General features: G+C 39.7%; 1 protein-coding gene across 4 annotated transcripts in view; it reads right to left on the reverse strand.

Annotated features, from left to right (window-relative positions):
• LOC103151010 (proprotein convertase subtilisin/kexin type 4-like) overlaps window positions 1-15,951 on the reverse strand; it is a 215,007-nt gene that overhangs the window by 78,428 nt on the left and 120,628 nt on the right. For all 4 annotated transcript variants that reach the window (XM_016680995.1, XM_016681040.1, XM_016680937.1 and 1 more), the window contains one exon: window positions 5,371-5,484. In XM_016680995.1, coding sequence (XP_016536481.1) covers window positions 5,371-5,484 — 114 coding nt within the window. The remainder of the gene's footprint in view (window positions 1-5,370; window positions 5,485-15,951) is intronic.

Here is a 15,951-nt window from a genome sequence, read left to right on the forward strand (position 1 = left end):
GGCCGACTGACATCACAGTCGGCCCCGGCGATGGCCTATAAATTATGAGTGACAACTCTTTGGACCAATAAAGGCACCACTATATTTCATGCACAGTAAATCTGATGGCAGATTGCTGTGGCGTGTGGCGGCTGACATGTTTATTGTCGACGCAGTGACGGTAGCGTTGGATGGAAGGGTTCGAGGGGCTGAGGGGGTTGAGGAGGGTCGCTCCACGACATTGTTGAGGTTTTTGTATAGCTCCCAGTCTATATGGAGGTCAGACAGATGGGAACGCCGGGATGCGGGCGACCAATTCCTTCCATGCGGCAAGCCTCGAAAATCCACAAACACACACGCTCACACATCATCTTTAAGGAAGGCTGTTTTTTTTTTTTCCTGAAGCTTTCGCAAAGCCATGCAGCCACTGCTTCCAGTGCAACCGTCTGTCCCCAATCTGCACATGCTCGCAATGAAACGTTTAAGGTTGCAGACGCTGCGGCTCTGTGACTTTCTGATCGGAAGAGGGAATTAATGACTTCCGAACGACGACGCGTCTCACACACCGGAGTTTCTGCCCTTTGAATGAACCCAGTTACTGTCCTGCTCGCCTTCAGCACAAACAAATGGTCGTAAACCAAAGAGATTAATATGTAGATGCAAAGAGGAGAGTGCGGAGATCTTATGATTTTAAATTGCCCCAGTTGTCTTGTCCAAAGTATGACCTGATGTTACCATCTCTCACTAGCAGCCAGGTCCTCACACAGCGGGCCCTCCCAGGTGCAGTCAGAGCCACTGCCACCACCTCTGGGCTGCTTCCAAACTGCACACAGCCAAAACCAGCTTTCAGTAAGGGTGGGATCTAAATTCTTAAACAGCCTAACTTTAATAATCGACTGGCTTTATTGGTTAGATTACTGTAATTTCAAAATTTCTGTGTAGTTCTAAACATATAAATTATTCTTTCATGTGTTTAGAACATATAAAGGCTGTACAGGTGGGCCTTTATTGTATCGTTCGTCTTTTATTCTCATACATTTCTTACAACAATAAGAATTTTGATCAACTCTTGTCACAATAAATTCCAGTTATTAATGTTTTAAAAACTGCATTGTTGAGATTATTTGTACTATTTTCTCCACTGTTTGTTCAATGGCAACATCAATAAATATACTAATAGATTTAAAAATACGGTTAAATGCTGTTACTCTGTGCAATTTAGGGATACAAAACACTTCTTTATGTGAGCGGTGTCCTAAAGAAGTGTATTACAAAAGGAGAACGTTTTTCAGAAGCAACGTTTGTTTTTGTGGGGCTTTGATTGCTGTGTTATGGAGTCACAGGGTTACCTAAAAATAAATAGTTATCACAATAATATCACAAAATACTGCGATAAACCTAAGTCCATATCGCCCACCCCAACTTTACTCATTTGTGAATTCCACAATTTACATCTGTCCTATATTGCAATGGCTTCCAGTCACCAATCATGCAAACTAGATGATGACATAGCATCATTTAGCAGCCTTTGTGATTTTTAGTAGTGCTAGTAGCTACTTTTCTTCTTGAGCAGTTAGCAACAGGGGTTGAAGTATTGAGTTGTGTTAAAAGGGTTTGATAAAGTTGTCTGGCAGGATAGAAGTATTAGACAAACAAAAGAAACAAACAAACTAACAACATGCAAGCACTGTTAGCAGGAATGGCTACTACTGTGACTAGCTAACCGCCAGCCGCTAAGGCAGCCAAAGCTGGCTATTTCACAAGTCTTGAAGAAGTATTTTGTTGTACATCTCTGAAAATCTAAAATATTTAAATGGCTCACACCTGATGTGGATAACTCTACACCAAACAGAGATTATTTTAAGCACAATTTGAGATTCGTGAAGCCTTTATGCTACCTGCTAACACACAACAGGGAGTTTTTCAGGAGCACAAGAATTGGACAGGAATGAAAAACTACAGTACTTGGACTACTTCTTCATAAGATAATTTAACTACTGAACTGCAGATGGATTTTGGAGCTTTTTACTTTTTAACTCAGTGTGATTAAACTGACTGCCATACAGAAGAGTCAGATATTAGACAGAGCGCCATTTGTACATAAATTGAGGAAAAGTTTCTATTCTGCTCAGACATTATAATTAAATCAAACATTTTTTAAATTATTTTTTCATACTTATATCTTACATCCAATGAAATCAAACTGCTTATCTATGATTTTCCTGAGCTGCAGTCCTTTCGCGTTAGACGTCTTTTCTAATGTATAGCAACAATCACACTAAGTGACCCGGCGCTGATTGCACTGCAGTCAACCCATTCTCACCCATGCAATAAACAATTCCTTATAATTATAATTTAAATGGCCGCTAAAGCATGATCAGGGCATTACAAGTCCTCTGCCACGGCCCCCTAAATGGACAGATTTCAGCAGACGCTCGCTGCTGTGATCGGCATCATTATATTTTAATTAATCCATTCTTCTCACAGCAACACAGTAATTACAATCTATTTTATGACACGGCATGCTGGGCAAGAGGAGATGGAGGGGAGGAATAAGGCATGGAGAGAACATAAGGTTTGAAAAGAGGAAGGTGGGGAAAGCAAATGAGAAGGAGAGGCGATGGCGGACAGTTGGAGGTGAAGAAAGGGAGATAGTGGATAAAAAAACCCACTCCTAACATCATGATGGATGACGGATGTATCATTGCCCCAGTGGACACTGTAAAAGCATTTATTCGGTGGCTTGCTCAGTCTGCATACGATGTGAGGGAGACAGCGCGCGCTGCTTCTCTAAATCCTTACAGGTACACTGAGGCATGCTGGGAGTGTGATAACAGCATCTGAATATTACGAGATCCTCTGTCGTGTCATGAAACAGACTGTGGGATTAGGAGGTTCAACTGCTTCTGTTCAGGTTTTTTCTTATATATTAAGCAGCTACAGAATGGAACCCGTCGTGTGTTTCTGTGCACTTCAGGTTAGATTAAAATACAATCCAAGCCAGATAGAGACCAGATCATCTTCAAACCCTGGAATTAAAAACAAGGATTTACTTTCCTTTTTTTCTTTTATCATGGCTGCACTCTACTCTCCTCATTCCTGCAGCAAGAAATCATAAATTTTATACTGAACCAAAAACATTTTATTTTCTACAAAAATGCAATGTAAACAATATAATCTGAACGGATGAGCTGACGAACGATCAAAAAGCTTAAGCGAAGCTGAAATCGTTCCAAGGATTACATATAAAAGCGAAAGTGAGTGAAAGTTTTACTCAAATCTTGGTGAAGAAGATTAAATCTAAGCAGAACTAACAGCTACAACTGGTCTGTCAGATGTTCAAAAGCCTTTCAAATGCTTTCAAACTGAAGATGAGGTGAAGAATACACACTTAAAGTGTGAGTAGTACTTAGAAAAGCAAAACTGGTGCAGAAATCCTTCATCCACTGTTTATTTTCCAGGGTCGTGGGTTGCTAGCTTTAGCTCCAATTTACCTAACGAGTGTTTTCGCGTACAAACGGTTCACATGGAAACTCCATGCAAAAAGGAAACCGAGACCTGGATTCAAACCCAGCAAAGCAACAAGGCAACCAACAACCACTGTGCAGTGCTGCAGAAATCTGTTAAATAATAAAAATGATTAAAAAAAAATTAATTAGTTAAAGCAAAAATTAATACAATGGTGCACGTGGTTTTTAAAAGTTAAAGTCAGGTTTAAACTAGAGTTATAATGAATTTAAATTTATTAATTCCATGGAACAGTTCTCATTTTTTATACTTAAATTATTAAAAGTAAACAAGTATTTCTTAAAAATAGAGGAATAATTAAACAGTGTTAAAGGTTCGATATTAAAATAGTTGAAATAACGCAAAATTTGTATGTAGGTCAAAAAATGTATAGAAAAGCATCTGCAGCGGGCGCTCTCGCTAGTTTAAATGCTTTTTCTCTAATTAATGAAGTAAATTTTCTCTTATGATCAAGAAAGCATTTTCCCATTGACCACTACTATAAAATCTACATTAAGCAACCGTTAATAGGCTCACAAATTCAAAAAATTAATAAATAAATCTTCAAAATATTCTTTATAACATTTCCCTACTTTCATGTGTAAAATTGTATCAATAAAAGTAGTTACTTTGTATGACTTCGTGTGCATTTTGTCCCACTCAAACCTAAAAAAAAAAAAAAAACAGAAAACACCAGGCGGGAACCTTTGGTTGCAGACAGACAAACTAAAAAAATAAATAAATAAAAAAAAAAAGTCTGACTCCTGTGCCAAGCCAGCAATTTTCATTTAATGACTGGGCAGCATGTTTGAGTCTGGTTTCCAGTTATCAATACGTCCAAGGGCAGAAGTTTGCTCAGGAGAAGCCTCTGGAAGCCGGCCAATCAGAGCAGCAGCACGGGCTGGATGGGAAGGGGAGCCGTAATGAGTCTCAAACAGAGGCTGCACAGTCGAGCACACCGCTAACAGCTTGTAGAGCGTAGGTAGACGGTCCTTTTATACAGAAAATACTGCAGATGTGCTGTAATTTGCGAATATTAAATAAATGCACAACTAATGAAAACCACAGATTTCACTAAATGGAAACTCCTTGTCAAAAACGGTTACGCATTAAGTGCGTCTACATAAAAAAATAAAAAAATAAATAAAAAAAGCCGCTGTCTTTATGCTTTTAAACAGCAGGAAGTGATGCAAAGCATTAAAGAATGGACACAGCGAGCTGCTGAATGAAGAGCCGCAGGTGACAGGAAGCACACGTCCAACATCTCAGCAAGGCAACTGGCTCCGTTTGCTCTGCCCTGCTGATACACACACTTACACACACACAAGCACACACACGCACACCCCCTCACCCACACTCACCACCGATGTGTGAAGTCCAGATCGGCTCAGGGTTGCTCACAGAATAATGAGAAACGGTCTGCAGCCGACCGGCTGCTTCGCAATAAGTTTGATTCGCTACCTGAAGAATTCGGTGACCTTCGAACCGAAACGGGGTTACCTGGTTTTTATCAAACATAGCAAGCAGTACGTAAAGCAGCGTTGAAAATGCATTTAGACATCATGTAGAGATGATGACAGTAATTTTAGACTTTATTCCCCACTACATGCAACTTTCTACATGCTCTCTGTAGATGCATTTCTATTGAACATAGTCTTGTGCAAACTGAAATTACTTAAAAAAACAACCTCATCTTATCTCGAAAACTTATCAAAATGTCCAAAATTTTGGACATTTTGATAAGTTTTCGAGATAAGATGAGGTTGTTTTTCAGCTATATTAAAATATATGCACTTTGCAAAACTGTGACGGAAAAACTGATTTAATGTCAGCACAGATAAAGCTGGATAACTCCTAGTTGTGTGTGAGGTGTTATTACAATACCTGTGGTGAACATGGTATCCTGCTGCATTGATGGTCCAGCCCGGCTCTTCGGGGTCGGGGATCTTTGCCGTCATGGCGATCAGATGCTGAACGTCCCTCCATGTCATCAGTGGACTAATAAGAGGAGACGTAGCAAGAGGAAAACATTAAACATGTTGGTTTCTCTAAAACAGAAATGCACAAAGGGAAACACTTAAACTCCATGTGGTTCCGTAACGGGGAATTTTACAGGGAACAACAAACAGGTTTCTGTGGATGGATGCTGAAGGACCGCTTTACACGACTTAAAGCACAATTCATCAGGCTCACACACAGAGCTCATACTGTATCACCGTAAAGGTTTATTGACGCGTAAGCTGCTGCAAAGAGACACTACGGTAGCTTTAAAAGCAGGTCCTCCATACATAAAAAAAGGCCCTCTTTACGTTAAGCCTACATTTACGATAATGGTGTCACTAAAAGCTGTGAATCCAACAGAAAAAAAAAAAATTGATTCTTAACAAAAGAGTCCAGAGAGCCAAATGCAGCAAAAGTCCTCTTTTTAATCCCAGGCAGGGGAATTCTAATAGAGCCGACTCAAGTGTCATGTCAAGCAATATACTAATGGAATCCAATTAAGACCTTTAAACTGCGCAGAGAGCTGGAGGATATTAGCTCAGTTTTCTATAACAAAAGACCAAAGGGTCGTCAACGAGAATTTTTTTTCTCCAGCGTATAAAAAGCATAAAAGAAATTGGGTTTTTTCTCCTTTATCCACTCATTATTGTTCTCTAAGAAAATGATTTGAATGGAGTGAAGGAAAAGTGTTCAGCTGCTGACTCTAAGAAGCATTTTTTATTTTTTTTTTATTTCTGAGGAGAAATGCCACCGATCTCTGCCTCAACATGTGTACACAGACACTTTTTTTTAGCACAGTGGGAGACGAGGAAGACTCTTAGAGCTGTACAACACAGTTACACCTAACTTATTCTATTATTAATGTCATAACGTCATTCAGCGTCATGTGTTCAACGCCTATGAAGTTTGACATTTTGTTATATTTTAACCACAAATGTTTTACTTGGATCACCCAAGTTGCGCATAATTGTAAAGGGGAAGAACATGTTGTGCAAGGAATTAAAACAAAATAACTAAGATTGCAAAAAAAAAGAAGGAACTATGAATTTATAGACTGAATGATTGAGCCATAAATTTGTATTCAGCTGGATAGAATCAATACTTTGGAAAACCAGGATTTGTTGTAATTACAGTTTAACGTCATTTTTGAGTAGATCTACCAGGGTTTTTCCAGCCAGTGACTCAAACCTTTACCTACTCTGTCACAGAATAGTCAAGTTGTAAACAGATTCTGTGTGAAGATCAACTTTCAAGTCTTGACATCAATTTCCAGCTTGATTTAAGTCTGTACTTTGACTAGGAATCACAGTTCCTTTACATCAGGATTAAAAAGCCACATATTTAGAGTTGCTTTTGAACCTTAATAAATGGAATATTAACCAACATATTTGATGTGAATTGATGATTTTAATGATGGCACTTGACAAAATGTCACGTCTGTTATTAGTTTTCACAACTGTTAATGATTGACGTGTTTATGATGTTTTTTATGTTTTCACAATGTAAAGCACCGTGAGCTGCCGTCTTGCTGAAATATGCTTTACAAATAAAATTGACTGATTCATAGGCTAATCTAGGACACAAATATACTTTGATTCAGCCTGGCTGTTGCCTTCCTATGAAATTCTACTTAATTCTCATCTCCCTTCAGTGCTTGTTATGGAGTTTCTCACATGGAGCTCGATTTCTCTAGCAGAATTTCAACTGGGTCAATCAGCGAACACGAGGAAGAGTTGTGATGTCGATTGTGACCCTGTTTTAGAATCGTAGTCTCCCTGTAGTTTTAGCAATGGCAGCAGAGGAAGATAAAGTCATTCAGTCTGTTTGGACAACGCTTACAAATATTGATCCAAAGTCACTTCATTGCTGGAAAAGATGTCTTTCTACTCAGCACTTCTCTCTTTGCAGTGGAGGATGGTTGTTTACAGCGCACAAATTTTCCAGTAGGCTTCGTCGCATAGCTCCTTTCATGGTCGAGCTGAAGCATTGCATACGTCACTGCCAAATGTTAGCGATTGGGTAAAATCAGATCCAAATGTTTAAAACTTCAACAGAGTCCATAATTTCTCAACAGTTAAAGGTACAGCCTCTCTGTACAAAGCAAACCTCCAGAACAGAGGGTTGTAGCTTTGGTTATGCTACAATGGTTTAGATCAAGGTAGCTTTGACCTAAACCATTGTGTTGTAGCTCTGGCCGCTTGTTTAAGGTTATTGTTCTGAGGAAAGGTCAACTTTCAACACAGAATCAACTCTTTTGCAGCCTTTTCCTCCAGACTTGTTCAGTATTAAATACCATCAATCTTCCTATTAGCCATTTTTCCCGTCTCTGAAGGGGGGAAAAATCATCCCACAACATGATTCAAGCTGGGAATCATAATAATTTACAGAAAGAACAAAAAACAAAACCAATGTACCATTTTTCCTTTTTTCCCCTTTTCATCCCAAAAAGTCTCAATGAAATACACTGAAGTACATGAGAAAATGTATAAAAGTTGAAGTGGTAGGAATGATTTTTAAAGCCAGAAAGTGACATATACAACTTCCTCTACATATGCGCTCGTTCACAGTTTTTTTTTCAGTGGCAAAACTTTCTAATCAGATGTGAAGAAAAGACCTTGTCAAAAGAACAAAATAACAAGTACCCTCTTCATTATTCTGTTAGACATTTCAGAACGTACCAAGCACAGACATAAACATGCAGATTCCATTCACGTATTTGGAGAAAGAAAAAAAAAAAAAGAAAAAAGAAAACGAAGCAGAACAAAAGTGAGGAGAGAAGCTTTCATTAGGAGAATAAAACAAAACCCCAGCAAGAAGCAAGAACAGGCAACTAAAACAACATGATAGGAATAATACCAGTAACTCTAATAATAGATGGATGGAACGAAACAAAACACAAAGCACCAACAATTATTTTAAGCTTTGATTTCAAAGGGATCGTAGAGTGTGCGTGTGTATGAGGGGGGAATAAGCTTTGTACTTTTGAACTGTTGCTGCTCGCTGCGCGCGGCTACGTGCATGCATGCGCGCGCCGCGTGTTGTATATTAGCGGCAAGCAGCGTGATTCTGTTGTGTGCACTCCCCCACCTCTATCGTAAGCAGCACCACCACCATCACCCCTCTGGTGGAATCAGAGAAAGCCCCGCGGCCCCGGCTGGTTTGCATAAAGCAAACAAAATTAAATTTGCTTTGCTAAATCAAAGCATGTATGGTATTCCGAGCCGCTCTCTCTGGGACAAATTACTTCAAACGGCCTCCTTTGTATCATAACAGAATTAGAAAAAAATAAAAAAATAAAAAATCAGCCCAATCAGTGGCACTCCAAAACCCTCGACTCAGGAATTAATTATTGAACCGAGGGCTTTTCTCTCTCCTGGCAGTCAGTGACACAGATCTATTTATTTTGGAGAAGTCGTTTTGCTCTTAAAAGCACACTGTTGGCTGAGAACGTAGCTATCCGACTCGCTCGCTCAGAGTTCTCTCTCCTCTTTGCAGCACAACCCCTGAAGGGACATGTGAATAGGTTCAGACCGCAAAATTAATCTGAAAACTCCACAACCAGCATTTACCGGAGTGCTGGTTAAACAGAAGAATTACTTATGCTGTAATGGACTCTGGTTGAACTGAACCATTAGCGGAGTTTTTTCTTTTCTTTTTACAAAAGGTCCTCGTTTGACAAAAAACACTGTAGTGAGACGAAAGGATATATGGCTTTAATTATTTACTGCCGTTGACGTGACTCGAGAACTCAACTTTGATTACTTGTGGCATCTTATTTGAATATGAAAACATTTATAAAAAAAACAAAAACAAACTGCTGCTGTGTTTGTGAAGAAACATTTTTGTCTTTTTAAAGAAAAGTCATTCACAATTCCCAGTGCTGGGAAAAAGTATTTTCCTTCTCAAAGATTTTTTTCTTTCTGCTTTCTGGTCACGTTTAAATGTCTCAGATCAAATTGAAATGTCAGGAAAAGAATACAAAACATTGGATGGGAAATAAAAGTATCCAAACCAACCGAAGCCTACATGAAAAAGTAATCATCCCCTAAACCCAAAAGCTGCTTGTGTCGCTATCGGCAGCAGAAACTAACATAAGCATTTGTAATGACTGGTAACAAGTCTTATACATTAATATGAAGGAGATTTTATAAAATATGAAGTCCTGTCATGATTCGACTCACTACAATCTTGAAAACTTAATGTATGCTGGTGATCAATGGGGTGGAAATCACAGTGTTCTGCTGTGATTTACTTCATTTTTTTAAATTGTGATATAAACAAATCCTATACAAGTGTTAGGAATAGGATTAGGATAAGATGAACCGAAATAAAGCAAAATATGCAAAGAGAGAAAAGAGTCCAGTGTAATCCTTTGGATATTTGTGGTGCTTTTGTTTGGAAATCAATCAATCGTTCTGCTGGGTAATGACCGGGTGTGTTACTTTTTTGTAATGAAACTGGTTTATTCCCCAAATTGACCGCCCCCCCAATTGGTCATCCAAAGTGCCCCATTTGGCTCTCATTGACCTTGACGTGCAACGGAAGTTGTGTGATTTTCTTTGCAAAGAGCATGACCTCGACACCAGGCCCGGGATGAACTATTTCAACAGAGCTCTGAGCGAAGTGATTGCTCAGACATTTGTTTGTTGCCGTGTTTTATGCAAATATGCACTCGCACAGCAACGTTGATATCTCTCTTCAACTACTCCGCTTCCACTATCTGTTGTCACCAAAGCAATGAGTCATTATCATTACTTGCAGGGTAGCTGGGAGTGGAGGGTGGGGGTTTAGGGAGGCCATCATTGGGGGGGAGGTAAGAGACATCCTGGACCAGTCGCCAGTCAATCACAGACCAGCTTCACATTCAATTTTTATAACTGCAAATGTAAAGTAAGCAAAGTGTCTGTTTGATGCAGTGTTGGGTGCAATTATGCCATCATTGAGTTCATGCTGCAACATTTGAATCACAGCTATAGTGAAGTTGTAGCAGTAGCGCACATGGGGGTTTCACAGGTGTTTGGCAGCTGCTGTGAAATTTGTTGATACATCTAAAAAAAATTGAATGTCCGGAGTTCAAATTGTGTATGCTACAATGTCAAATGCGTAGAAAGTCACTGTTAGATATGTTCTTATTGTCTAATACTATAGAATAGGAAGGGTGATACACAACAACGTGATGAAGGTGTTAGAAAAATCCAATGGCCAGAAGAAAGTCTGCCAGAGAGAACATAGACAAAAACCATTAAATCTGGAATTATGTTTTTTTTTTTTGACAACAAGAGGATCTAGAATCTGCTTCTTTTCAACTATTTTTCATGACTTACTTCCAGGCATTAATTATTTAATTCTGTCAAAGTGCTTTAAATACAGCAAAAACAACTGCAATTGAAAACATACAAACAAACAAACAAACAAAAAAACTAAACTGCAACAGCAATAAATAGAAGATGAGGCCGGCTGATCAATGGGTTGTAAAAATTGAAGGCAAGCACCTATGAGCATCCTGCAGACCTTTACAGCCATCTTCCCCTCGATAAGGCTCACAAAGCACTACAGCAGCCGTCACAGTGAGCACACAACTGTTTACAAATCCCCAGTTAATAGGATCAGGCCTCATTGACTGGGCCACTCCGATGTGTCTGATGTAATCTATTAGCTGTATGATAGTCAGTGTCTCAGTCAAATCGATAAACCCGGGTCTCCATATTGCTCCACTGTGAACTGTTACTCCACTTTAGCCCTGTTGAAAAATGCAGCACTACAATGAAGGCGTGTGTGTGTGTGTGTGTGTGTGTGTGTGTGTGTGCGTGTGTGTGTACAATACGGTTTTACTTCAAACTGTGTGCATATAATGCATGTGCATTTGTTTTTTTATGCATTAGGAATATAAACATATTTAAAATGGCTGTTAAATCTTCAGATAATAAATAAATTTGGCAATTGTGCACATGTCCGTGAGTTGAGTAACTCAGCTGACATGTGTAATAACTACACACCCAGTCTCGTCACTGTTGTATTACTGTACAGTGAAACCTGTCCAGTGCACCAAACGTGTTTATTATTGCCACTTGTCATCCATAGCACGTCTAAAAGCGCATGTATGGACAATGTGCGCAAGCTGCAGGTCTGTGTGAGGAAGTGTGTCTGTAGCTGGTGTAACTGGGTTTCCAATTAAGTTGAACCAGAGGCTGGATCAATGCGAGTCCTCTGTGTACAGGAATGAACAGCCCCTGGGCCCTCAGAGCATGCCCACGAATAATTTATCACTCACAGTGGGCCCAGGCAGCGAAGAGGAGGAGGGAGGAGGAGGACTGGCATGAGGAGAAGGAGGCAGAGAGCAGGAGGACAAAGTGTCCAGCCGAGGGGAAGAAAATGTCAAATATGGACAATGGAGAAGATGGGGGGGCGATGGGGAATGAAGAGTAGGAACTAAACAGAAAGAGGGAGAGATCAGGGCCCAGAGGAAAACACTGTCAGCTCTCGATCATTTAGAGGCACGACTCTCCACGTTTGCCCCCATAAACAACCACTGAAAATGAAATTCTGGTGACAGCCAAAGCCCCATTATTCTCTCCAGTTTGTTCACAGAGCTGTCCATGAATGTGATAATGAATGGAGCCCACATACTTGAGAAGTAAATCAGACTTATTGCCATGGTGAATGAAAGATTTACTCTGTTATCAAAGGGGAAACTTTGGATATTTTGTGCAGAAACAGCCATGACATTTTCCCTCAAGGTGAGAGCCGAGTGACTGCTGAGCATCTGGCTTCCGTTTAAACTTGACAACGCCTTGGACTTGGGCTTAATTATAAGGACACCAATTAACATTTTGCATCAGAACATCCTGGACCGGCACAGACAGGAATCGTGTCAAATCCATATCCTGTGCAAAACAACCACATCGTCCACTACAACTGGGAGAACTGGTCACCAAGCAGGCAGAGTTACGACAGGTCCAGCTGAACCGTCAATACAAGCAGTAAACCTGATCCAAAGCAGGATAGAGAGTAAGACGCACTGCAGCAAGTTAACAAGGGACTATTTAGAACACAGCATCTGATTCAATTATGCACAAATCATAACAGTAAGGCCACTGCTGAGTTTAGAGGGTTTGCAGACTGGTTAATGTATATTACTCTGGATGTCATTTTTATGACTGTAATGCTGGCGTGTCAAATAATAAGTTGAGGTGACACGAGAGGAATGTGCAGCTTAAAGCAGCAATAAAAAACTTTCAGAAGAATGTGTTTTTTCCATATTTGTTCAAACTGTCACCATGTCGCGGCAGGTTGGCATGAGACAGAAAAAAAATAATAAATTGAGCTCATCCACTTCCTCTGTGGGCTCCTATTGTGGTCTGCAAAAATGCATCATTCCCGGTCAGAGACAACCAATCAGAGCCAGGAGGAGGGTCTTAGTGCTGTCAATCAACCTCCTGTACGCTGCTACATGTGCTAATGGCGGAGAAACAACATGGTTACAGAAAATCCCCTAGCATTAGCATTTGCGGCAGACTATGTTGCGGTGACTCAGCTGTAGCTTAGCAAAGAGCAAACACAAGGGGGTGAGCATGTAAGTGATTGACAGCGTTAAGACCCTGTTTTAGACTGGCTGGTATATTTCTGGGGTTAGTACTGGGAGCACTGGGAGAAAGCAGAGGAGCTTGATTTTTTCATAAATATTTTTTAATAAAGGTCACATTCTGCAGCTTTAACAGAAATAGAAATCCATTAAACAAAACACTTCAAGCAAAAATCCAAACAGATTTACATCAGTTTAAGCTAAAAAAAAAAGATAATTTTGCACGACACTATTTGCTTTATCTACCATCCATTGTACACTCAAAATTCTAAATCATATTAAAGCTACATTGATATTGAGATTAATTTACACTAATAGGTACTGTTTATAAATTATCTGACTTCAGAAGAAAACTTTACGTGTTGGGTTTTGCTAAGATGTTTCACAGTAAAGGGGCCTGAAAATTGAAAATCACGTTTAGATTTTCAGCTTTTGAAGTCATGTGTTCCTTGTGTTGCTGGTCTTGTACATCAAATCCCCTCTGAAATTCAAAAATATCAATGTTTTTTTCTTTTTTTTTGCAATACACTGCATTCCCAAGCACACAGGCATCAGACGCTGTCCGACTCCACGTCTCTACCCCCGTTGAGTGTCACAGTCCCCCAGTTTGTCTTGATCAATCTCCCAGTAGCAAGGCATGGACAGGCAACATGCTCCATGTGGTTCTGTAATCTCCTCTTAATGTGCTGCACTCTAAGCCTAAATGAACCCACTTGGAGTGACTGTGAGCAGACTGAGATTCCTCCCATGTTATCTGAACAAGTGTTACTAATGGCTCCATCAATTAAGCGAAGTCCAATAACTGCATGCCTGCAGTCTTCTTTAAACACACTACACCAATTTAGCCCTGATTTCTGTCGTTAATGAGTGCATGTGCGAGCGCGCGCGGGCGACATGTGTACGTTTGTATGATCATGAGACCACAGGCTGTCTGGATCTGTTGGTATAGCTCGGCATGTGAGAGCGGCTCTGCAAAAAAAATAAAAAATTGCGTGGGCCGGCGAGTGTATGACTTATGAAAGTGCTTGGCGCACACCAACAGTTCTGGTTCTGCAAGAGCTTAATCTGTGGAATGTGCATGTTTCCCTCTCTGCAAAACAAGCAGTGCTCAATTTGCATCTATATAAAGCGAGGGAAACACAAAAACAGAGCAGATAAATCTCTCAGACTGTTTAAGTCTTATGCAGAGTATGTCAAAAGCCATTGGATAAATTGTATTGCTCTTGTTTATGCATGCCTCCGCTGCGTGCCTGCACACATTATTTGATAGCCACTCTTCCTGATGTGGCTGAAGAAATTTAGCTCCTTAAAGTAACGGTTTTACATACAAAGAGCCTTTGGATGTACCTTAACTCGGGTAACAAATGGAACGGACCGGGCATCCGAAGGGATTCATTCCGAGCCCGATTAAAGGCGTTTTCATGTAAATTCAAGCGCAGGTTGTCGGTTGGCATGTTGGAATTGTAAAGGTTTATGACGCAGGTGAAAGCATCAGATTGAAGAAAAAATTGTTGTGGAGATCTTTCTTTACTGCAATAAACATCAAACATAAAGAGGAACACATTTTCTACCAATGTTTCAAGTCACATTTTTAGAGGTGCGAAGTAAAACTATTAAAAAGTATTTTAAATAGTCGACTTTAGCCACTGGAAGATGATAGTCCACATGAAGCTGAATATCTTGAAAAACAGTCATGGTTGTTTTGAAGCATTCTGATTGGCTGACATAAGTCCTAGTTTTAGCTTTGTTCTAAAATAAGCAACCATCTACAGTAAAAAAAAACAAAAAAACAAAAAAACGCATTCATGGAACTAAAATTTCAAACTTGATATCATTACTCAGCTAAATATTCAATACCGTTTTTTTGAGTTTTTTGAATGCACACGGTTTTTTGTAGTTAATATAAAATTGCTGATTAATTACAATATGATATTTTAACTTCCTGAATTTTGGCAAAACTAATAAGTCTTATTACCCTAAGAAGACTTATTGTGTTTCTTGTATGGCAAAAAACAAACTGTCTAACCAACTAAAAAATAAAAGTTAGCAAAACTTGAATAAAGTTTAATTGAAATGATCAGCAGCAAAAAAAAAACACTTTGATTTGGTATGAACAGAAAATTTTCGAGTGGACGTAGCAGGAAATGCATTTCACCAGAGAGCCCAAATACACTAAAACTAAATAACATAAAAGGTAGAGATCTGCAGAAGCAAAACATTAGGTGGAATCACAGCAAAGCCAAATGTCCAGCTGATGAATGGTTGAAGACAAACTGAGATAAAGTGACAGAGAGGCAGCCAGAGTGATAAAGTAAACGATCAGAGAATGACTGACAAACTGGATGAGTGGGGTATTGGTTCACCTTGATGATTTGTTTGACAGTATGTACGGATGGAGACAAATGGAAACAATATCAGACAAAGCGGAGTGAGAGAGGCCAGAGGAAGCGGACAGACATCAATGACCCGACACTGAGCACCAAGGATCAGACTATGCTACGTTCACCATGGTCAGACTGATAGCAGAGCATCTATAGAGAATCTAAGTCAATGGAAGGAATTGTCTTTATGCTATTAGAATTCAAACCAGTGGTAACAGGAAATGTGAACTGTGAATGCTAACGCTAGCATTTGGGACATCTGTGCTAGCTGCAAAATTTTGAATTGGGACAGTATTAGCTTTGCTGATAGGCTAACTCATTTTTACACATGAACACAACAGTAGTCTTTTGTTTTATTTTTCTCCCATCAGGTTTTTTTGAAGCAAATATTAACCCTCAGTGGGCCAAAAGAAGCAGCTCTGTCGTCTATCGCTGTTGTCGACGTCGCTTGTGTGTCAGATTTACAGGTGTACAAGAAACACTTGAATACAAGAGTTCCGG

The sequence above is a fragment of the Poecilia formosa genome, unplaced genomic scaffold (assembly GCF_000485575.1).
Source record: "Poecilia formosa unplaced genomic scaffold, Poecilia_formosa-5.1.2 Scaffold0, whole genome shotgun sequence".
Taxonomy (NCBI): domain Eukaryota; kingdom Metazoa; phylum Chordata; class Actinopteri; order Cyprinodontiformes; family Poeciliidae; genus Poecilia; species Poecilia formosa.